The sequence below is a fragment of the Lonchura striata genome, chromosome 4 (assembly GCF_050655825.1).
Source record: "Lonchura striata isolate lonStrDom1 chromosome 4, ASM5065582v1, whole genome shotgun sequence".
Taxonomy (NCBI): domain Eukaryota; kingdom Metazoa; phylum Chordata; class Aves; order Passeriformes; family Estrildidae; genus Lonchura; species Lonchura striata.
In genome coordinates, this window is record NC_140706.1 from 70,033,689 (window position 1) to 70,056,456 (window position 22,768).

The 22,768-nt window shown below is 40.2% G+C and overlaps 1 protein-coding gene across 3 annotated transcripts; it reads right to left on the minus strand.

Moving 5' to 3' along the window:
• Nucleotides 1-22,761, minus strand: LARP7 (La ribonucleoprotein 7, transcriptional regulator). 3 transcript variants are annotated; one of them, XM_021531561.4, is made up of 14 exons: nucleotides 22,546-22,761; nucleotides 19,887-20,014; nucleotides 18,887-19,095; nucleotides 17,761-17,861; nucleotides 17,569-17,652; nucleotides 15,338-15,502; nucleotides 14,739-14,847; nucleotides 13,760-14,134; nucleotides 13,074-13,203; nucleotides 10,636-10,784; nucleotides 9,682-9,800; nucleotides 7,087-7,246; nucleotides 5,044-5,135; nucleotides 1-534 (listed from the first exon to the last, which is right to left on the minus strand). In XM_021531561.4, the coding sequence occupies exons 3-14, from the start codon at nucleotides 19,092-19,094 to the stop codon at nucleotides 454-456; spliced, it is 1,773 nt and encodes a 590-aa protein (XP_021387236.2). In that variant the 5' UTR covers nucleotide 19,095; nucleotides 19,887-20,014; nucleotides 22,546-22,761; the 3' UTR covers nucleotides 1-453. The 3 variants fall into 3 exon arrangements, with proteins under 3 accessions (XP_021387236.2, XP_021387234.2, XP_021387235.2); XM_021531559.4 differs by having other exon boundaries at nucleotides 13,760-14,137; XM_021531560.4 differs by lacking the exon at nucleotides 19,887-20,014 and having other exon boundaries at nucleotides 13,760-14,137; nucleotides 22,546-22,753.
• Nucleotides 22,762-22,768: the final 7 nt, after the last annotated feature.

Here is a 22,768-nt window from a genome sequence, read left to right on the forward strand (position 1 = left end):
TTTATGTAGCATTTACCACTTTTATTATTTATAGTCTCATAAAAAGCAAATGGAAGAATTAGAGATACACAACTGAAATTCTCAAGCATTTTATTTTATAACCTACTGTATAAAACATACAAAAAAAAAAAAAAAAAAAAAAAAAACAAAAAAAAAAAAAAAAAAAAAACCACCCAAAAAAAACCCCTGAAAAAAAATCCCAACAAACTGGAAGTGAACTAAAGGAAGATCTCATACACATGTTCCAAAAAGCTTTACCTAAGGGCTCAGAAGCAGTAAACATTCAGCATATTAAGAATGGGATTCAGAACCAATCTTCACACTTGCAGTCTGCAGTTATGGATCCAAGGGCCCGGGTTTAGTTGCTGTAAGCAGCAGCGATTGTGAGGGCTGGTTTTAGTTGTTTTGTTTGGAATACCTACAGTTCACTTCCAAGCTCACCATCAACCATGCTTAGTTGTCATCAGTGAAGCGAATGTGTTTGCTTGTCTGTTGAGTCTTCTCCAGTCGCATCCTTTCAGCTTTGGCAATCAACTGCAAGCAGGAAAAGTGATGTGGAAAATCAGATTTTGTTAGGATTTGACCTTACAATCGTGGATATAGTCTATCCCTCCCTCCTCCCAACATGGTTGAAGACATGGAAACTTCAATTTCAAAATCCTAAAATACAGCCTCACATAGGAAGTTAAAAACTCTATCCTTTTATTAGATTAATTTTGCCAGTGATGTAGGAATAACAAGGTTAAACTACAAAAAGACCCAAAAAGAGTGCTTTATGAATATTGCTGGATTTTGAACAGGAAAAGCCCCCAGCACACCACAGAAACTCCACACAAACCCACTGAAGAAAAACCACAGAAGCACAAAAACTGCAATAAACCAACACTAAATAAAAAACCCTGATAAACCCCATACATTAACAAATACACAAACACACTGAAAATACACACAAAACCCATGTGCCTCAAAAAACCCCAAACCCAGGAAAACATTCACACTGAAACCACAAATTCACATAAGAACACGCACAGAAACCACAAAACCCCTAAAACCCACACGGGAACATGAAGTAACCACAAACTCCCTGTAACAGCACAAGAATACACACAAAAACACGTACAAAACCCACAAATCAACACAAGAATACACACACAAAGGCTTGTGGAGAAACACCACAAACCAACACAACACCACAACCTGAAGACACAAAAAACCCCCAAAGAATCCAACATATAAACACACTCCAAGGCACATACAGAACCCCCAACTCCCCACTGCCCCAAAACCCCACCAGCCTCCTTAAAAATAACAGAAAAAACCCAAACCCACTAAGAAGCACCAAAACCAACTCCTGAAAATATGTAATCTGCCACAAAAATACCCAAATGAAAAAAAAATACCAAAACTCAGCCAAGCCTCTCAAAACAGCTGCAAAGTCCCAATACATGAAGAGAACTAGAAGTACATATAAAATCCCCAAATCCCACAAAAACCAACAAAGGCACGTACAGAACCCACAAATCCCATCACAATATACACAAAACAACACATATACAGGAACCACAAACCAACACAAGAAACTACATGAAAATGCACTCACACAAAAACGCCATCAAAAATTAAACAAAAAATTAAAAAACCCCCACAACCCCCCCAAAAAAAAAAAAAATCACCACCCCCTCAAAAAAACAAAACAAAAGCAAAACAACAACAAAAAAACCAAAGAAAAGCCCATAGCAATTTCTCTGCTGGGGACTACGCAACCATAGTTGCTGGTGTTATGGGGTCACTTGCACCCAGGCAATTCAGTGTGCCAGATTTGGAAGAGTTCACATACAAATCAAATTATTTATTATTTCTGCATATGACTGAGTCCTGCACACAGCATGGAGGTTCACGTTGTGCTGCTGCACTCAGTGTAGCAAGCAAGATCTGAACCAAATTTCCAGCAATAAAAATTACCTCAAGATGGCTTTTAATTCTCTGATGCCTAAAAAAAAAAGCAGTCTGAAATAGTTCAGCCCTAAGAAGAAGCAGAGGACAGTGGTTTACTCCTTCAGCATATGGGATGGAGAATGACAAACATGGGAAGCTCTAAGATACGACCTGTCTAGTTCATATTGCTGTTTCCATTCCAGAATCTGCAAGAGGCCTCTAAGATTTCCATTTTTAGCTCATCAAACCAGTACCAGCACCTATGTGTAAGCACCCAGCTATTCCTGAATCCAAACAGGGATCCAGCCCTTCCACAGACACCAGGGAAAGGTGTTCTGGGGTGGCAGCTGTCCCACAGTCACACAGACAGGGAGCTGCCCAGTCTTGCAAGGACACAGCCCCCCAAGCCACAGGCATCATCATCAGGAAGTTGCTGTGCCCAGACATTCCCACCGTCTTCCTTTGCCACTGCAAATTATTCCGCCCTTCTCAAATACTCACTCCCAAATTCTCAGCCCCTCGCCAAATGCCTTTCACTTCTACCAGCCCTCCCACCCTCCTAAACTTCCTCCTTCCCCCGGTGGAAGGGGTCCAAGGTGCAAAGGAGGCTCAGCAGCACCTCCCCGCAGGACATGAGGATCCAAGAGGGAAGCTTGCAGGCACTCACGCCTTGGCTTTGGCAACGGGAGACTCCGACCAGTCTGGAGTTTAAGGCTACAGACTGATGAATTGCTTTAGGCCTGAATAAAGTGGCACTGCCCTAAAAAGCAGCTCTGGCTGGAAGTTTTCCATCTGTATCAGTAAATCATGGAGGTGGTTTCATCAGGCAGTTAAACAGACAAAAGGGAAGATGGATTGGGAAGGGGCAGCAGAGTTGGGAGCAGTGAGGTGACAATCTACCAGGCCTGGGAGAAAGACATTGGACACCTTTTTCATTCCAAGGGATGGCCCGGTCTTTTCTGAGGGACAGCCTAACTCTTTTGGACATCTGGTTTATTATAGGAACTATGCCAGAGAAAGTGAAATCTACCACTTGCTTTGGTTTTGGGCACTGCACCAGTTATCTGCTGCAGTGATCCTTTACCATTATCCTGAGGAAAGCCAAAGAGGCCTGGACTTTTTAAAAAACATGAAAAAGAAGAATCAGACTGCCTAAACTCAAACACTGTGTGCTGCCTGTGATGGGATGCAGTCCATGCATTTCAACACCAATTCCAAAAAAATATAACATGCCTTAATTCCAGTCATAATGCAGCTAAGAGGCAACAAGTTCCACTTGAAAATGTTGTAAGGGATTTCAAACGTCATTAAAAGAATAGACCTTGACAAGAAAGGCACACTAATGGCACATTTTACTGAATAGGTTAAATTATGCTTATTATATTACTTCTTTCTACCTCTGAGACCTTGAAAATAAATTACCTTGGAAGTACTTAAGAAAAATTTTCAAATGGGAAAATATTAACGAACAGAAAAATATTTTTTTACTGGCAGTCTGTATTTCAGGAATACAGCCTGTATACAAGCAAGGAAGGGGTTAAGACTTACTGACTGCAGGGAGGCATTCTTGTCCTGATGTTTTGCTTAACAGCGTTAGCATTTAAATAGAATTCCCTGGCTTTGAAGTTCACACCTCCCTGTGTGGCAAGGTGATGGGCAGGGGGAAGGAGCAGGAGTTTGCATCCTTGTGCTGCCAATTGTTAGGCAGAACCGAGACAGTTTGTATTTGCAAGCCTAGATGAGGTACATTACTGCCCAATTTACACCAGCTTGGTCAACAAATACCAATCTTCAAAAGATGAAGAAGAGAAACTTGATAGCAAGGGCTCCTACAGTCAAAATTCAAGTCAAAGGTCTCACTGGCATCTTTGGTTAAAAAAAGTAAAAGTACATTAAAAAAAAAAATCCTGGCAGCAATCAGAAAAATGTTCTAAACCTGTGGTTTTCAAATTCCAAATTCCATTTCTGTTTATATTAAAGAAAAATGGCTCGAATCAATGCCATTTTTAGGCCTACAAGAAAATTAAATTAGACTTTTGGGCAAATTCTTTATGCACATCTTTGTTTAAAAAAACTCATTTATCTGCAGGATCTCTGAAAGAACATTCACACAAACAGGATAAGACGCGAAAAATACACCTTGTACAAGATAAAGTTTTGACCCATGTGATTGCTGTTCCTTTAGGTCAATGAAATATTTATTTTCCATTTTGTATGGGACAATATTTTTTCCTTAGAGTCCAGGAAACAAAGAGTCTCCAAAGTCAACAACAAATAATTAAGATCAGGTGATTCCGAAGTTTTGCAAGCCACAGAAAAAAAAAAAAAAAAAATCAGGCTAAAGCCAACTCAGAAACCTTATCTGGAATGTGTGTGAAGCAAACCTGGCAATAAAACGTCTGTGAAATACTCTCTGGCTCCTCTCTGTCAAGTCAGGGATCTGACTGGCTTAATCAAGCAACCCTTCGTGCCTGGAAGGATCTGCTGGGGCTGGAGCAGAGGCTGCAGCCTGCAAGTTCATTGCAGCACTCCCTCAATGCTGCAGCCCCACAGGCATAGCGAGGAGGAGGCTGCAATGTCCCAGTTTGGAACTAGAAGCTGTACAGCCATGGATGCTGGCAGCAGCACCCAGATTTGGCTGGAACTCTGGGAACACACCAGCATTTGCCACAGCACAAATAAAACTGTGTTAATTGTGAGGGGAATGAGATTCACTCTCAAGAAAATTATTTTCTGGATCATAATAGAGATTTAAGAGTGTAGCACTAGACTTGATTTCACTAGAGCACATCAAGACTACTTAGCTTATTAATGAGCTCATCCAGACGGGGTTTCAAAAGAAATCCAGCTTACAAATTAAGTTCAGGCCTTTAGTCATCAACTTAACTTTCTCCAGTTGTCCCTGTAATAACAAGCCTTGCACTTGTCAACTGGAGCAGGACAGCCACACTCTCTACTTTGTGGCTGTAAAACCCTTGCTGCCAGGACAGTAGCAAGTGATTTAACACAATTAAATACACAGAATATCAAACCACGTGGAGCAATGCAGGAACATTATCCTGTTTTCAGCCGTGGCTGTAGAGGAAAAAGCTGAGATTTGTAGGTTACCTTCTCAGTGCCCCGCTTCTTTTCTCGAGGCTGGTTCAGCTTAGCTTGTCTGTCCACCAAAATCTTCTGCCAGTAACGCTGTTCATGGTCACCTTGGGGGAAAATTGACATTGAGGAGTGTCAATAAACGTAACCACAAGAAGTGGAAGAAATCTTTTATAAGGTAAGCATTAATGAAAATACTTGTTAGAGAAACTAAACAAGTATTTCCCCAGTAGTCTTAAATTTCCTATCCACAGAAGCCACATAGAGTTGCTCTCTACCTGTCATCAGCAAAAGGAGCCGAGTTTTAGCTGAAGTTTCACCACAGCACACACAGGCCCCTTTGATTTACTGATGTACTCAACCTCTGACACATTTTAAATAGCTACCAAACAAGAGAACAACAACAAAAAACAGTAATTACTGTTAGAACAATTGAGACTATTTTGTTTCATCAAAACCATGGCCTGGGGACTTCATGAGTTGTCAGGAATATTTGAACACGGGCAGCAATACAACAGCAAAAAATTCTGCAGCTTTTCTCAGCAGCTACTTTGCAGGGAAGAAGCAGTTTGCCACTGCTCCTTCTGGTTTGTGATGTAATTATCACAATGAGAATTTTGTGATATCATTTTGCACCATCTCAGGGCTCATCTTCAGCCACAGGGAAGTTTCTGAATGATCTCAGAAAAGATTCCTGCAAAAGTTAACATCTCAACGAGATCACAGATGCTCACCATCTTGCCAGATGCCAAGCTGAAGATACTTAAAGTCAAATCCTGAAGAGTAAAATACTACTGGGAAATCTTTAGTCCCTGCTGTAGAGAGCATTAAAGATTCTTTCCTTTTCATCTTTCACCTTCTGCCACCAAGAAAAACAAAAATCCTTACAGTGAGTCCTTTGTGCATTCCTGGAAAGCTTTTCCATTCTCATTTCAATGAGCCAGTTAGAAAAGAAATAAATCTTAAGACCATGAATGGAATGCTCCTACAATGTAGTATTTATTCCTAATCTCCTACTACACTCTGATGTAAGGATACAAAACCAGAGACAAACAACCAGACACAGAGCACACAGCTGTAGAACACAAAATTTGAAGTTATTTCTGGATCTCTGAAACACAGAGAGACAAATCTATCTCCAAATGACATTAGCAGCACTCACTGAGTCTCAAACTTCAATTAACTTTGATATGATCATGAAGGTTAATGCTTGCATCAAAGCTTCTCCTCCTGCAATCCTTAACTGGCATCTACATCCCTGCACCCAGGAGACTGGTTCCTAAATGAGGATTTAGGCAGGTGTGGGGAAAAATACTTAAATACAGATGAGGCAGTCTCATATTGACTGCTTAACCTGTTTAGGTTCTTTTTCCATATTTACAATTTTTGGTGCATCTCTCAAATACAAAAGCTTTATGAATACACTAAGTTTGACAGACTTCCTCTTTTTTCTATCCCTCAGTCCCACAAAGGCTACTCCACACTTGGCAAACTAATCCAGTCTAATACAAGCTACACATTTAGAAAAGCACAGTCATTTCAGAAAGAAACAGCACACATTAAAATGAAGTTGAAAAGTAAAGCCCTTCTTATTTTGGCCTAAATTATTCAACTTCCTGAAAACTGAAGATCAATTAGTGGGTAAGTGCTAACACCCACTTTAAGCTTATCCATTCTGTTAGATCCTTGCCATGTCATTTCACACATATGCTCAGTATTTTCAAGAAAGTCTTCCTTTAAAATTTTTTTGCATTATCAGAATGTTCTAGTCAAAAAGCTGCAAAATTAATTAGGTTCTACAGTCCTTTGCCATTGAAAGTGAAGCAAATCCATCTAAAGAAACCAGAATTAAGTTTGTAACAGCAAACAAAAATCATTATTTTGCTCTGAATGGTGACAGTAATTGCAAAATGAGAAGACTCCCAGAAAATAAAACAACTAAACACGCAATCTTTTTCTCATGAGATATCAAAATGTATCCATCAATTCACCAGGAATGATCCCTTTCATAGTCATTAAGGCTTCTCCTGTACTTCCATGAAAAAAAAGAAGTCTTACCAGTGAGAACTTCGAATTTCCAGTTGTTTTTGATCTGTATTTCTTTGTATGATTTCATGACAGTCTGTGCATCCTCAGGAGTCTTAAAACGGACGTGACATTCAGTGTCCCCCTCCAGCATGTCAACATAAGCCACCTCAGCCAGCACTGCCAGAGCATCCTGTCAGAGCATGCGACAACACACACCATAAATCAGCCTTCAAAAAGAGAACTAAAAAGAGTGACTTTTGACCATTCCATTTGGAGGTCGTTACCATTTTCAAAAAGGTCATGAAGTAGGAGGCAGTAACTGAACTTTGTCATTTAATCAATCAATCCCTTGTCAAAGAGTTTTGAATTAACATTTTTTTCCTAAGAAGGTCATAACTGAATTCTGATTTATGAGCCTGCAACATCTACCCATCTATCTCTCATCCTGCACTCCCATTAACAATTTAAAGCAGTAATTCCTGGAAATGTTATGGTATCATTTTACTAATGGATGGATCATCACCCATTTATTTCAACATTGTATCTGATTTTTTTCAAAAGTAAAAACTGTACATGATAACATCGATAGATCTCAGCCTAAGAGAAGAATATCAAACTTGATTCTACACATTAAATGTATAAAAGCAACCTCATGCATGGCGGACGATTTGAGAAAGGAGCAGTAGTAAAACAACTCTATCTTTATGAAGTGACCTCTGCCTGAAAATTTTCACTGACAGCTAAAGGGAGAAGAGTCACAAATGCTCTTGCAGATGAAGCACTTCACTTGTAATTCCTGCTGTTAGGGAAATTAAGTAGGACCACACATTCCTAGTCAATTTTGTTCACAGCAGGCCTCTCAAGTAAGATGCTTCTATTCAGGAATCACACACTGCTTTTAACCCTCCCCTACCAAAGGCAACCTTAAAACAAAACAAAAATTAATTGACAACACCATTAAGATCATTTGAGAGCCAACAAAAGCTACTTTCCAGCCTTATTTTGTTATCCCTAAGTGATCATTTCATGGAAAACTAAAACTAACCAAACAATTTGTTGGAGCTGGCAAAAGTTAATAGCTCTGAGGATGAGGAGCACCTTAACGGCAAAATAGGGAAGCAGAGAAGCGTAAACATCAAAATAATATTTAAACTACACTACAAAGACCTTTCCAAGTTGTGTGGAATGCATCACTGCTTCCATACAACGAAAAATGTAGCTCAGTTCTAGAAATCTGAGAAGAAAAAAGGCCTGAAGCACTGCTTAGTGGCAGTTTGCTCCAGCTGACAGCCCAGTAACACAGCAACACCGGGTCTGGTTGCACTTCTGCCTTCCACAAAGTTATGCAACTAGTGTGGCCAAAAAAAAAAAAAGTATCAAAATAATTTAAGTTTTCTGCTTTTTAAATAATAAGTGGTCGTGTTGCCCACAGCCTATCAGGGTGTGACACAACCCAGTGAGGTATATCTTACAGTCCAAGAGGCTGTCAAAGGCTACAGGAAAAATTTGCAGCACATTGTCTCTGTGTCCCCAGCACTCAGACAGCTGCCTACAAACACAGGGAGGAAGACCAGGCTGATTAAGCTAAAACCCCACCACAGTGAGATGAGGGTTTTCAGTGACACAGTCTCTCATGTGGCTTAGGTTCATGTACACACCAAGCCCCACACACTTGGCAAGCAGCCGGTGACTCGAAATGGCCTCCGTGGTTACAAATGTTTGATAAACAGTAGCAGAACTTGCATTTTAAATCCTGAGTGGGCTGGATATGTGTGTGCACCAGCCTGAGTAGAAGTTGTTCAAATTCTTTGTAGCTGCTACTCATCCTAAAGTGCAATTGCGGAAAGAAATGCCCTGAGTAACATTAACAGAAAATTCAGGATCTGGAAAAAACCTCTTCTTTCCTTTGGAAAACTCTTAATATTTCCATTTCAAAAGGATGCAGCTTAAAACTGCTATTTTCCTTAGAAAGAATTTATGTGTGAACTTGGTTTGTGTCATCACACAAACCTGAAGATATCTAACCACTTTTTAAATCGAGAAAAATAAGTACTTGCATTAGGAAAAGAGACTGAATCAACAAGTTCCACTGCTGTAACTCTCCCTGAAATAGAGTTTTTTGTCATTGTAAAATTGTTTCTGAAATAAAGAAAATTGGTTTCTCATGCAGAAAGCATTTTCCTGCCCCCAAATTCCTGCTAATGATAAAAACACCATAAACTTTTACAAGTCCCCACAGGTATACTTTCATAGGTCTCTCGTCACGATGACTGGCACAGTGACAAATGCAGAAGACTGAAGAACTCTCCAGTTCTTTTTTTTTAAACTGAAAAAAGCAACAGAGCATTGCTTATTCTCCTCAATGTTTTCACGATAAACTTGACATTGCTCCAAGCACACTAAAGGCTTGGTTTTACTTTGAAACATCCTCCTTCACACTATTTTGCCACTGAAAAATCTACCATTAACAGACACTAAAATTTTTTTACTCATCTACTGGCCAAATACATAAAACAAGAAAAAAAAATCAGTGAGACTGGGTGAAATGGTATTCCATATTCAAACATTTGGGGGGCAGGGTAAGAGGAAAGGCTAACAGCTACCCTGAGGTTACAAAGGCATTACCTTGATCTGCTTCCTGCCCGGCAGGGGCTCGGTGCTAATGATCTTCACAATTACTCCGCTGACAAACTGAGGCCCCATTGTGTTGGCCTTGGCGGGAGGGGCACAATCTTCACTGGCGGCTGGTCAAGTAAAAACGGGGTGGGGGGAAATAGAAAAAAGTTTTTACATTTATCCGGTTGAAAAAATTAAGACATTATGAAAGCACAGAAGTAACAATGTAAACAAGAATCAAATATGGTTACTGCAGTTTGAGGTTTATTAAAAGAAGGATCAAGATTCTCCACAGGTTCATGTCAATTTTACTAAAAAATGAAACAGCTTCAAGAAAAAGTCTTTGAGACATTTTTACAGACCATAGGGTCCTTCCTATAAAGACATTTTATATTGTACCAATAGTAACCCCGCAGTTATAGAGTGACTAAAAACATGCAGAGGGCCCACTGGAACATCAGTGTTGAGGTGAGTGAAGAGAAGCACAGAATATTCAGAAAAAATAAAAGAAAGAAGAATGCTAAACCAGAAATAAAAGTAGAAATTTAACTACAAAGATATAATTTCAAAGCTCTTCTTGTCCCTAGAGCTGATAAAGCCCAATTCCAAGCTGTTTTTTTAAGTACCTGTGGTACAATTAAATCCAAGCAGGTCTGGCTCAAGCTGCAGCACCAAGAAAACTCATTGTTCATTTACCACTCTGAGGCCTAATAATTACAATTACCTAAATATATCTGTAAGCCTGGCAAGTACTACTGAAATATGCTGAAATCACTTTAGTATTTACTTACATAACTCCCCTAGTACCAAATCCATCTAAATACAGGGAGGGAGTAACTTTTACTATATGACATTTTGAGAAAACAGCAGAATTTTACAAAATAAAACCTTGTGGCAGGGCCTCGCACCACTTGTGTTAGCATAGGAGAAACACTTAGGAAACAAGACAAAACCCAAGATTACTTTTGCCATTTTCAGATTTCTGCACACCAGATTCCGTCTCCATTTCCCCCACGGGCTCAGGTTTGATTTGAGACATCGTTTTCTTTAGGGAGGCCATACTGGCTTTCTGCAGAGCCAAATATTCCTGCTTCAAATCCATCCATTCAGTCCTAAAAGCAGCAACACAGACACAAGATTTCAGTTGCAAACAAGAAACTGATGTTTCAAGACTTAATGGTAATTTAACAGGTTACAAACAGCTGTAGGTGGACTTGGTGAACAGTGCAGACCATTCTGTTACTGGGAATCTCCCTGCACTTCAGTCAAAATGCAATTTTGTCCCTAACTCAATTTCCCAGGACTTTGCAAAAAGCAAAATCCAACACCACCAACCTATCATTCTAACAGAGTGGCTTTCTAATTTGCTTTAAATATGCAGACAGCATAGAGAAGAGTTTGGTGAACTGTGTTTTCCACTAGAACTACACAGAGCACAAGCACGGAATTCAGAGTTAATTCAGAGACAGTGAACTCTCAATTCACTGAATTAGTCCAGTGAACCCGCTCCTGTGTCACTATATTAAGAATCAGTCATTCATTTTCCAGAAAAAAAATCATTGATAGAAAATCGACTACTGGTTAAACTCACCAAAAATCTACCTAGATAAGGACATTCCTCCCTATTCAAATGGATTTTGGTTAAAAAATACCCCCCCATGGAAGCAATTTATATATTTACATACATTTAACATGGAGATGTTTCTGCAAACAGCGAGAGCTTTGCTCCACAGCAACACAATGCCTGCAGTGCCACTGTGAGAACGACTCATTGTTACCCTAATCTGTGCTATCAAACAAGCTGATAGAGGATTTTTAAAGAGGAGGATATCTTGTGGTAATGGTTTTAGCTGTTAACAGTGACAACTGTATACTTCAAAAAAGCATCCAGACTCGCCCAGGATCATACATTCTCAGCAGAGCAAAGGCATTAAAATAACAAAAGACCCACGTAATGATTCTTGGAGATAAAAAGGCAACACCATCCCATAGCAAGGTTTGGTATAAATACGAGCTCAAGGAGAAACTTTGTGACTTGCCAAAGGAAGAGATCATGCAGGTAAGTATTTGCAATGCTTATACTCTTTAAACATTTTATCCTTTTGCTAGAGTTGAATAACTTTTAACCAAAACTCTTGTGTTTGTTGCAGTTTGCTCAGAATGCCGATGGCAGAGGACAAGCTCCGCCGATAAACTTTTTTTTTTTTGTGGACCCCTTTTACTTTAACATGGAGGTGCTTTCTGTGACATAGAAAAAGTAAGTGCTTCCATGTTTTAGTAGAGGTGAATCCTGATCGCAATCCGGGATTATACATATATTTTTTTTTTTTTGGTCTGCACTTCAGTTGAAGATTTTTAGATCCTGGAGATTTTTAAATCCAGCAAAAAGAAGTTTAGCTGTGAGCAGATAAAGTGGCTAAAATTAAACTGAAGCGATTTTTAATTTTGAAGGTCTCCCTTTGCTTTAACATGGAGGTACCTGCTGCCTAAAAAAGTAAGTGCTTCCATGTTTCAGTGGCGGTGGATCCTAATGCTCGAAGACTTCCTACAGGAAACGTGCCTAGATGTTTTTTATTACTGCATTTTTCTATTTTTATGTTGTTTTTCCCCTGAAGGACCCCCACAACTTAAATGTGGACGTGCTTGCTTTGGCTCACAACAGTAAGTGCTTCCATGTTTTAGTGGTGGTGAATCCTTTTAACCTCAACACTTTCCTCTGGAAATGTATCAAATTATAAAAATGTGTTTCTACATAAAGCACAATTTTGCAGCACAAGGCGGCAAGGACCCCCTCTACTTTAACATGGAGGTACTTGCTGGATGCTTAAAAAGTAAGTGCTTCCATGTTTTAGTTGTGGTGACTCCTAAAAGCCCAACGCTTGGATTATATGGTTTGCAGAAATTTACACATGAAGCAATGAAGAGTCCTCAATCTTGCTACAGGCTAATACTGTTGCTAATATGCAACTCTGTTGTATAAAAATTGGAATTGCACTTTAGCAATGGTGATGGACTGTCAGACATATCAAGACTTCAGAAATAATTTCATTGGTATGAAATATGTGAAAATAAAGTTTTAAGCAATAAAACTTTAATAAAGAACTATACAAAACATGTGACTTACATTTTCCTACAAGTGACAAAAAACTGCATTCTGCAGGAAAACCTGAACATCCACACATTGTACAAACATTAAAAATGTGGTACCACAAAGCAACAAAATTTACAATATCCCCCAGGGTTTATACTTCATAATTACAGTAGGTGTGACAAATAGAAAAATTGGGGGATCTTGTTTTCATTTAGGAGGTCCCTTTACAAAGCCAGCCAACCACTTCCCTAGTACTACTATTAAAATAAATCTATGGTATCACAGAAAACAGGTAATTTATATCACCTACTTGGAGAGCACCCTGAGGGGGATGACTTCTTCACCCATTTTGTGTCTCTCCTTGTGTTTTTTCTTGTGTTTCCTTTTAGATTTGGAAAGGGATGTGTCTTTTTTGTCTTTGTCTTCTTCTGCAGAAACTTCTATATTAAAACAGATAAATAAAAACGTTTAATTCAAACATGGACAGTTTAACCATTATTGCAATAAAATCACATTCAATATCTACAGGTTCTTTGCATTAACTACTTCTGGTCTATGTTCATTGAGTTTACTTAGCTTCTTACACTAAATCTCATTTCAATGCAGCTTATCTCATGCAACAAACGGATCATTAGCGTCTCCCTTTTGTATTTTAATTTATTTATCTGTGTTCCCATGCTGTCTCCCTTTGCCCAGCCTGTCTGTTTAACCCTTACTTTACTTCACTCAAGTTCTATCAATAGGAACTTTTTTTGAACTATTTTGACTTCTGATTAAATTTCCCTACTTGCAAGTTTTTCATCATTCCCTGTGCAGGTCCTCTCCTTAGAGTGACTACAAGGTTTAATTTTAAGTGCAGGGAACATTAATATGCCAAAGCTGATCTAACACTCCCACTATATCCATCCCATCACTCCTCATCCATAAGGGATATCTACAATTCCATTTAATTCATGCAGAGAAATCAAATTAATAAAAAGAGGTAAGAATTCCTACCATTGGAATCTTTTGGAGCTTCTGTTGTTTCTTCTTTCACTGTTTCAACTTCATCTTTTTCAGCAGTTTTCCTAACTTTTGGAGCTGATGTCTCACCATCTCCTGAAGTGGTTATTTTTCTCTTTCCTGGCCTGCTTTCCCAGGTTACCTCTGAGCTCTCTGCTCTGTCCCATTTCCTCTTCTCCCTTTTGGAGGGTTGCTTGGGAGTCTCAGTTCCCTCCATCTCAGAACACTCTGATGGAGTCCTGTGTCTTTTAGACTTGGGCACTGGCTCTGTTGTAGCATGAGTGTTTGATTCCTTTGGCTCTGCTGCAGCTGCCTGTGCATTGCTCTCTTTCTTGATTTTAGATTTCTTCTTTTTTTTCTTTTTCTTCTCTTCTGGATTAAAACCACAACATTTAAAACTGCCCATGATTAAACATTGGATTAGATTATTTACTTAAACTGCAAAATGAAAGCAGCACATGATAAACTGGGTTGCCAATCTATGGAAGAGATGCAAGATATGAACACAAAGTTTCTCCTGGCTGTTTTGAGAAGATAAAAAAATGAGTCTAAAGCACGGTTTGGAAACCACTGGTTTGATTTCATTTTTTAGTTTCCACTTAACAGTTGCTGGTATAACAAATAACTGGTGATAATTGTGAGGAATATTAATGTGACTTATCATCAGTCTTACAAAAAAGAGAGAGGGTATCTGGGGAAATTGTATTACACCACCAGAAATTAGGGAAAATGTTTGAGTGATGAGGTTGTAACATAAATCTGGGATACTGGTTTGTAAATTACAGTAGATTTTTCATACCTCAGCCCACGCTGGCCAGCAAGGTGAATTGGTTTTCTGAAAAGCTTTTAAAACACATGAAATTAAACTGCAGTAACACAGAAGAGAAAATTTTCTCTTCAGAAGCTGAGGCACCAAACCGATCCAAGAAACTTAATAACACTTCCTTCATCCCAATAACTTTGTACTACTCACCTACTACAGTGTTGTCACTTGAATTCAGTGTAGGAACTGGTTTATTCTTTACTGTTTTGGGGAAAATTCCAGGTTTCCGTGGTGCTTCTTCTGGTGGATTATTCAAAAACTAAAACAAGGAAATTGAGAACCACATAACACCACAAAACCATACTTTCTTTAAAGAGTCTGGATCCAAGTTAATCCCAAGAATCTTTATCACACTTCAATATATAATACTTTCAAATCACATTTCAGTACAGAAAATTAGGTATGACTATGCTTGCTTGATGAAATTTAAACACCATTTTTTGTTACACAGAGACCTTTTTCTGTAAAAGATGCCAAGTGTGGCCAACTAGATTACTCACCAAAAAAAAAAAGCCATTATATTTCTAAGTCTTCAGGTTATTAATAAAATTAAATCTTTAAGGAACTGTGACATTGATTGTAGGTCTGGAAGCAGGAAAGAGGAGCTAACTCCTGCTAAGTGAAGCTTTTAAATGGTGATATTTTTGGAATTTCTCTAAGATTCAGTGGGTGACCTAGTAAAGAGCACACCATCCATATCACAATGTGACGCCAGGAACTATGCCAGCAACAGAGGCAGCAGCACTCACCTCAATGGCTTTCTCTGCTTGTTCTTTAGTTTCAAATTCAACAAAAGCAAAGCCCTTTGGATCCCCAGTACTTCTGTACCGGGGGATACTGACGTAAACTACATTGCCACACTTCCCAAACACCCGCTCAATCCAATTGTGATTGACGTTTTTGGGAAGCAGCTCCTGAAGGAGAAAAAAATGGAAGTTTGATATCAAAACGTTGAGAGGCAAAGTATCCAGGTCACAAAATGTGACCTGAGAACAGATCTCTAATTATTTCTATACGTATAATAAATATATTAAGTATTTAATTTAGATGCTTATCTTCTTCACATGACAAATACCAAAACCTCACCCGCAGCTGGATCTCTGCAATACAAAATCTCTTGGTAAATTTAAAACCTTGGAGCAAATACCAGACTGGCTTGTCCACAACTACCCTCTGCAAAGCACAAGCTATTTTTTTTTTTTAATTGGTGATAATGCAGGAAGCTATCACAGAAAGAATTCCTGCAGTCTGGTAGTCACTACTGATAAAATCTTTGCCAGTAGCCAGTATGAGCAGAACCTTTTAGGCAGTTTCTTGGATGACAAAGTTGTCTGAATTTTACTTCTATAAAGTCCTTAATATAGCAACAGGTTTTAGCAGCATGCAGAAACCCGTGTCTGAGTTCAGCATTTCCCCTCCCCAACCACACAGAAATCGTGTCACACCGATTTCTCACTAGACGCAACAGAACACTTTAAATTCCCACTCTCAAATTCATGCCTAAACAACAATAGTGTCTGCACTATTTCATTTTTTTTTCATGACAAGTTACTGCACTAAAAGGTTCTCCTTGCAAGGGAACACTTATCACATTCAGATTTTCTTTTTTCATAAACGTTGCCATCCTCAGAAAAACATTTTGTTATGTTTTGGCTTTAGATTGAGAAGCCCGTTACGTTAAGTTTTTTTCAAGTTTTAATAGTATAATAGTGAAGTGTATGGTAAAGCATCCAAAAAAGTCAGAAAATTTCAGAGAAATGTAACTCACCAATACCTGGACTACTTCTACTCTCCCATTGCCACATACCAGCTATTTACAAAACATTTAGCCACAGGCTTAAGATCTGTATGGACAATGTAGCTCATGACTTAGAATATCTTATCCAAAAATGATATAGACAAAGTATTTCACAGTTCTAAGCAGTCCCTGTAACCATGTTAGGAAAATATTCTGTCTGGGACATTGTATTTAAAAAAAACAAAAACCAACCACCTTTTTTCCCAGACTTTTGTTGAATAAGCAATCATCAGAGCAGATGAGTTCCTCCTCATCTGAATGGGCTGGCATTCCGGCCATGATTATTGTGTATCTTTATCACAGAAAACTCAGTGCTGTCTGGAAAACACTAACTTGGCAGCTAACAGCTACAGGTACACAGCAAAAATTGTACTTGTCATAAAAAGCAAAGAGAGACAAAGTACATTCCACAGTGGATTCAAATCTATTAAAAAAAATTGCCTAGGGTTTAAATAAGCAAAAGCTCAACCACAGATTTATTGATAATCTACCACTTAGTTGGCTCCACAATGCAACAGCTTTTTCACTCAGAAGGGGCTGAAATACCATAGTGAGACGCAGACTTATCCCATCAGCACAAACTATTTTCATTTAAATTAAGCAGTCATTCCAGTATCAAGGGAGTCAAGGGACAGTGCGCTATTAGGAGATTAGTTAAAATTTTTCAGGTATAGTTCTGCCTTGAAAGGAATGGTGTTTGTGTGTACAAAACCAGAGGCACTTACAGTAACAGATCTTATACACAGATAATGCTGTTTAAAGTACCCTGATAAACTTGGAAATGCAGCTAGATCCTGTTTGATGAAGCTAATTTAGTTGCTATTAGAAAGCTTTAAGTGCATTCATGTAATTAGTAAGTATTTCTTAATACCACTGGTGCTCCTCTAAAAAAGCCCAGTGAACACAGCAATAGCTCAGTGCAATGAAACTGCACCTTTTCAGCCTGGGAAGCAGCACGCTGCTCGGCATTTAAACCTATTTAAGCTGGCACAACAAATCCCTGCACCAAAGGAAGCCCTTTCTTGGCACAGCCACTCTCAGCTCTTGCTCACCTGCCTGTGCTTAATTAATTTCTTTTACCTTTGCTGCACAATCAGCAGCAGCCAAGCAAAATCCCGGTGCACAAATGGAGTTTCCTTAGTTAGGAACAAACAGGCAGGGACACACACAATGCAGCCTTACCACATAGACAGTCCGACTGTCCACGTCCTTTGGACACTCGCCCAGAGGCTGCCGTCTCCTGATCCTGGTTCCTTCCAAGTCCAACTGAAAGCAGGGAGAAATAGGCATTTTCCATGAGATTATTGCTTCTTTCAACACCCCATCAGAACTTTTCCAGCACCAGCAAATACAGAAGGGTGAGATGCACAATACCTCTACAACAGATGAACTTTTAACTGCCCGAGCGATCAGCTTCCCATCAGTAGTCAATTTTTTCATTTTGTTGAAAGAAACAAGAAGTGATATGTCAACATCTAGGGGAGAAAAAAGGGTAATTATGAAATCCGGTGATGTGTTCTACTCAATTTGTTTTCTTGTGAAACAACCTGCAAGTTCTAAGTGCAGTATTTAACCAAGGATTCACAGAAAATTTTTACCATCAAAATTTAATATGTACACCTAAATTTAATTTTCTTCTGTGCTAACCTTTATCAAAGGAATTTTGTTCTTTTACTTCTCCACTGATAACTTGTCTTTGAAAAGAAAGGAAGAAAAACTCCTTTTCTGGTGTAGTTTTACAGCACAAAAAACTATTTGCACTGAAAATATGCCTCCTTCAAATATTCATTGAGTATTCAACCCGGTGCTGCCAACACAGAGGCCCTGCTTGCACCTCAGTTTCAACCAGACACGCTGCTAAAACCTTGTAGAAAATTATGCAGCATTAATCTTAATAAAAATTTAGACAAGTCTAGTATCTCTAGAAAACGTAGGGTAATTTTTACTTCTTTCTTACTTCAGTAATTATTTAAGGGGGCCCTTAGAAAAGTTCAAACAACCACATAAAAAACTATCTGAGGAGACTCACAGTGACCCTACAAGCAAATACACAATTTCTTATCAAACCTGTAGAGAGAAAATTACCAAAATACCTATGTTTAACAGCATATTTGAGTGACGTTTTAACTTCTGCATCTATCAACCCTGGAAAACAAGTACAGTACCTCTGAGGACTAAATTGCTCTTGTTTCATGGCTTGTTCTTAAAATTATACAAAACTGAAAAAGCAAATCATGTCTCCCAGACAGTCATTTCTACCCTGGCAGATGTCTTTATCCTAGAGCTGACAGGACAGGAGAAGAGCAAGAGCAAATAAATTTTTTAAAATCTAATACTAGTTCTACCTCCTGAGCTGCTGATGCTGATTTCCAGCATGGAACTCCTGTCTTTTTCAGGAGAAGACACTCTCCTCAAAATGATCTGTCACTGGTGCCAGCAATACAGGCAAGAACAAAGTGAAACTTAAGTGTTTGCTGAAATATACTGAAAAGAAACTTACACCCATCTCTGGACTTCTCTATTTGTTCTCGAAGAAATCTGTCTTTGTGGAGATTAACATCACCAAACCAGAAATCCACTTGCTTGGCTATATCTGCCAGCACCTGTTTAACTCTTGACCTCTTCTTCTTCTCTCTTTCCTTTTTCTGCTCCGTGCTTTCTTCTTCCATAGCTTTGTCTCTTGCTGTTTCAGTCTCCATTCCTGTCATTCTATCAAATGACACATAAATATAATTTTAAAAACACAAAAGGAGTTATTTCAAGGAGTAAATGTTCTTGTGTAATCTTCTGCCTTGTTACCAGAAAAGCAAGTTACTTGCTAAAAGAAGTCTGCAACAACTAAAGCTGAAAAGCAGGTAACTTCCCTCCTCATAAACACATTTATCTAAGAATTGGAAACATGATTTTTTCTCCACTCCCCCAAACTCACTGTACAAACCATCATAAAGATCACACACAAAAACCATGAGCACTACACACTTCAGAAACTAACCCTGTATTAGCCTTGATCACGGCAGATCTGCTAACAGGAAGGTTTGTTTTTAAAAAAATTGTCTTTATTATGCCAAAAATGCAAACCACACACACCAGCAGCTACCAAGGCCCTGCTCAAGAGCAGCAAGTGAATGAAGTGTCTCTAATGGCAAACCTAGGTCTGTCAGAGCTCTAGAACAGGCCCATGGAAAATAAACGCTAACTAGAACCAAGTGACTCAGTACACAGATTCATCTTGAAAAGTATAAAACCGTTTTAGCACCAATTCAACTCTTTTGTTCACGTTTCAATTCGCTGTAGCTGAGACCTGCCAGTCACCACTTCAGTACCTCATTTCACGCAAACAAAACAAAGAATGCTGCCAGAAGCAGACAGCTTTTGGAAAATTAAATTAACACAAAAATTAAAGTAATTAATGTCGAAATCACCATATGAAAGACTTCTCAGCTCTCTGCCAAGGCAGCAGAGAGTGAAACGAGAGCACAGCCATCAGAGAGGAAGCCCACCTCGACAACAGGATGGCGAAATGGAAATCGTCCCCAGATTCTTGTGCAAATCAGGCTTCCTCAGCCGGAGATCAGCCTCTCCCCCGCTGTGAGCTGACGACTCGAGATAGTGAAAGGTCAGCAGTCACCTTGAAGAGATAAGCCAGGTAAAACTGCTCAGCAAGTTCAAGCTATGCTCAAGCTCTTCAGCAAGCTTTTTATATTAATAACCAGCAGGCAACGCGCTGCTCAGCTGAGGGCCGCACTGAGGAGCTTCATGAAGGTAAAATGTCATTATGGGCTATCTGTCGCGGCTGAGCAGCATGGAGGGACCACACCGACACATTAGTGTGGCCCAGGGGCAGCACAGCTTTGTTTAGAGAAGCATTTGCAGTCACTGAGCTCCGGGACTTCCTTCCCAGAAGAGAGGTTTTCATTCCAGCTAGAAAAAAAGCAGCTGCAAGCTGCACTCCAGCCTTTCCCCTCACTTTGTCCTTTAGAAATGAAGCTTTGAGGAAACTACTTCGTACTCCAAGCTCCTCCCGAGTCAGAGCAAATATCAACTATTAATATATCCATAAAAACCCAAGTAATGAATTCAGCAATCGCCAAGTGCCCGGATGTAAGGCAGACTGTATTCCTCACAGGCCAACTCTCACACTACCAGCACTACTCTGATAAACAAATTAAAATCAGAGCAAAGCAAAGGCAGAGTCAAAACTTACACTGATAAAGGAAAGGTCTCCTCAAAAAAAAAAAAATAAAATCACAGTGCCTCTGTGTGCCAGAATGAAACCAGAAAAGGAGGGACAATTAAACAGGGGGAAAGAACTTCAGGAAAGCAAAGATAATATATAATAAATAAATAAAAATAACACAGCTCCACACTCATCTATAGAAACTTCTCTAGGCTCGATAAAAATTAAAGATTTCAGTGCTAAGCTATATACAACCCCAGTTTCTATTATTATCAACATCTGGAAAACATAATAAAATTAAACTGTAATACAAGGCCTAGAGGAAACAGGGTGCAGATATAAAATATACTTTATTCTTTTAAGCACGGATGCAAATGTTTATTTGCTTGGGGTATTTTAAAAATTAAAATGGGGCAATAAGGGATGAGGGAGAAAAAAAGAAGAACTTAAAATACATTATGTACAGTGAAAATGTTTTTGTAGAGTTAGGGGCAGCCCTAGGTATGTACTGCAGAATAAATGTAAGTATTCAGCAAACCTGAAACTATTTAAAAAGACATATCCTGGAACAGTTTTACACCAATACAGACACAGGCAGAGCTGCAGGCTGAAGTTCCTGCCCTGCCCTGAAACATCTCTCCATGTAAAATGAGGTAACAAAGGACAGGAGATAATACACGGGGGCCAGCACAAATTTCTTAACCTAAAACCAGAAGAACTTCTGCTTTTCCTCTCCCATTTTATGCAATGAAACCAATGCATTATCTTAAACTGCAGTTTTGAGGCATTTTTTGGACTTCATGAAACCGGTGTGCCCAAAAACATAGAAGGCTTCGCTTCCACTGGACTGCGACGAGTGTTAAAGCTGTTCCCACACCTGTGTGTAAGTTGTGCCCTTCCCTCTGTCACCTCAGGAGGCGCAAATTGGATTTATTTGTGTTCAAGACCGGACGTGGGACATAGTGCCATGGTCTGGGTGCCAAGGTGGTGATCGGTCAGAAGGTTGGACTCCACCTTAGGTCGTTTCCAGCACAAGCAATTCTGTGGTTATAATTAAAATATATGCCAGCACCGGACTCCAATTAGATGGGTTCACCTGTATGACACCAAAAGGGCAGCACAACTCCTTCACCTCACAGTATCTCACCCTCAAGAAACACAACTGAATTTTAAGACCTGAGAACTTATTTCTGGCTCTTCCCTGTGGGGAAAACTAAGTGATTAAGGAACTGAACAAACAGCAGAGCTGCTGGAGGGAAACAAGATGTACTTGGAAGCAGAATGGATGGTTACAAAAACCAAGCATTCTCTGGCCTTAGTAGCTGCTGCACTAGACCAAAACCACTGAAAATCTATGGGAAAAACCTCACCTTCTTTACTCTTCAAATAAGGGGCAGACCACAATGTGAAACAGATTTTTCTAGCCCTGACTTACCCTGAGAAGCCTGAGCGCCACACACTTACCACTGCACAGATACTGATCACTGCAGGTGCTACTGCTGAAGCGATTCACAGATTTTACCGACAGAACACTTAAAAAAACAAGCCACACTAAGCCTGAGGGGTCCAAAGACCCCTCAGCACGAGTCCCTCGGGCCCAACAGCAGCCGCCAAGACGCACAAGAGTCACCTGCGCATCACTTGTGGGCAAAGCCACCACAGCGCCCCGGGGCAGCGACGAGCCCTCAGGAAAGCGCCACAGGCGTGGGGAGGAGCGGGCAGCGGGCGAGGAGGATGCCCAGGGGGCGGGCAAAGGACGGGCAAGGGTTACACAGCGATGCCCTGAGGGAACCGATGCCCTGAGGGAACCGATGCCCTGAGGGGACCGACGGGACCCCCCCGCCCCGGCCGTGAGGGGAGCGCGCGGGGGGGAACTCCGCGCGCGGGCGGCGGGAAAGCCGCTGAGGGGGCGACAGCGCCCCCTGTCTGCGCCGCCGCCACCGCTGCACCGGCAAACCCACACCCCCTCCCCGGCCGCTGACCTGCTGCGGCCGCCGCCGCCGCGCCGACACCGCTTCGGCTCCGCCCGGCCCGTCCGCGGCTCCGCCTCCGTCCCCGCCGGTCCCGGCGCGACGCGGTGCCCGCTCCCCGCCTTTCCAAGAAGAAGGAGAGAGAAGAGGGGGGGTGAAAAAAAATAAAATAAATAAAAAAAAAAAAAAGCCCCGCGGCGGCGCCCGCGCGTGCGCGGCGGCGTCGGGGGCGCGC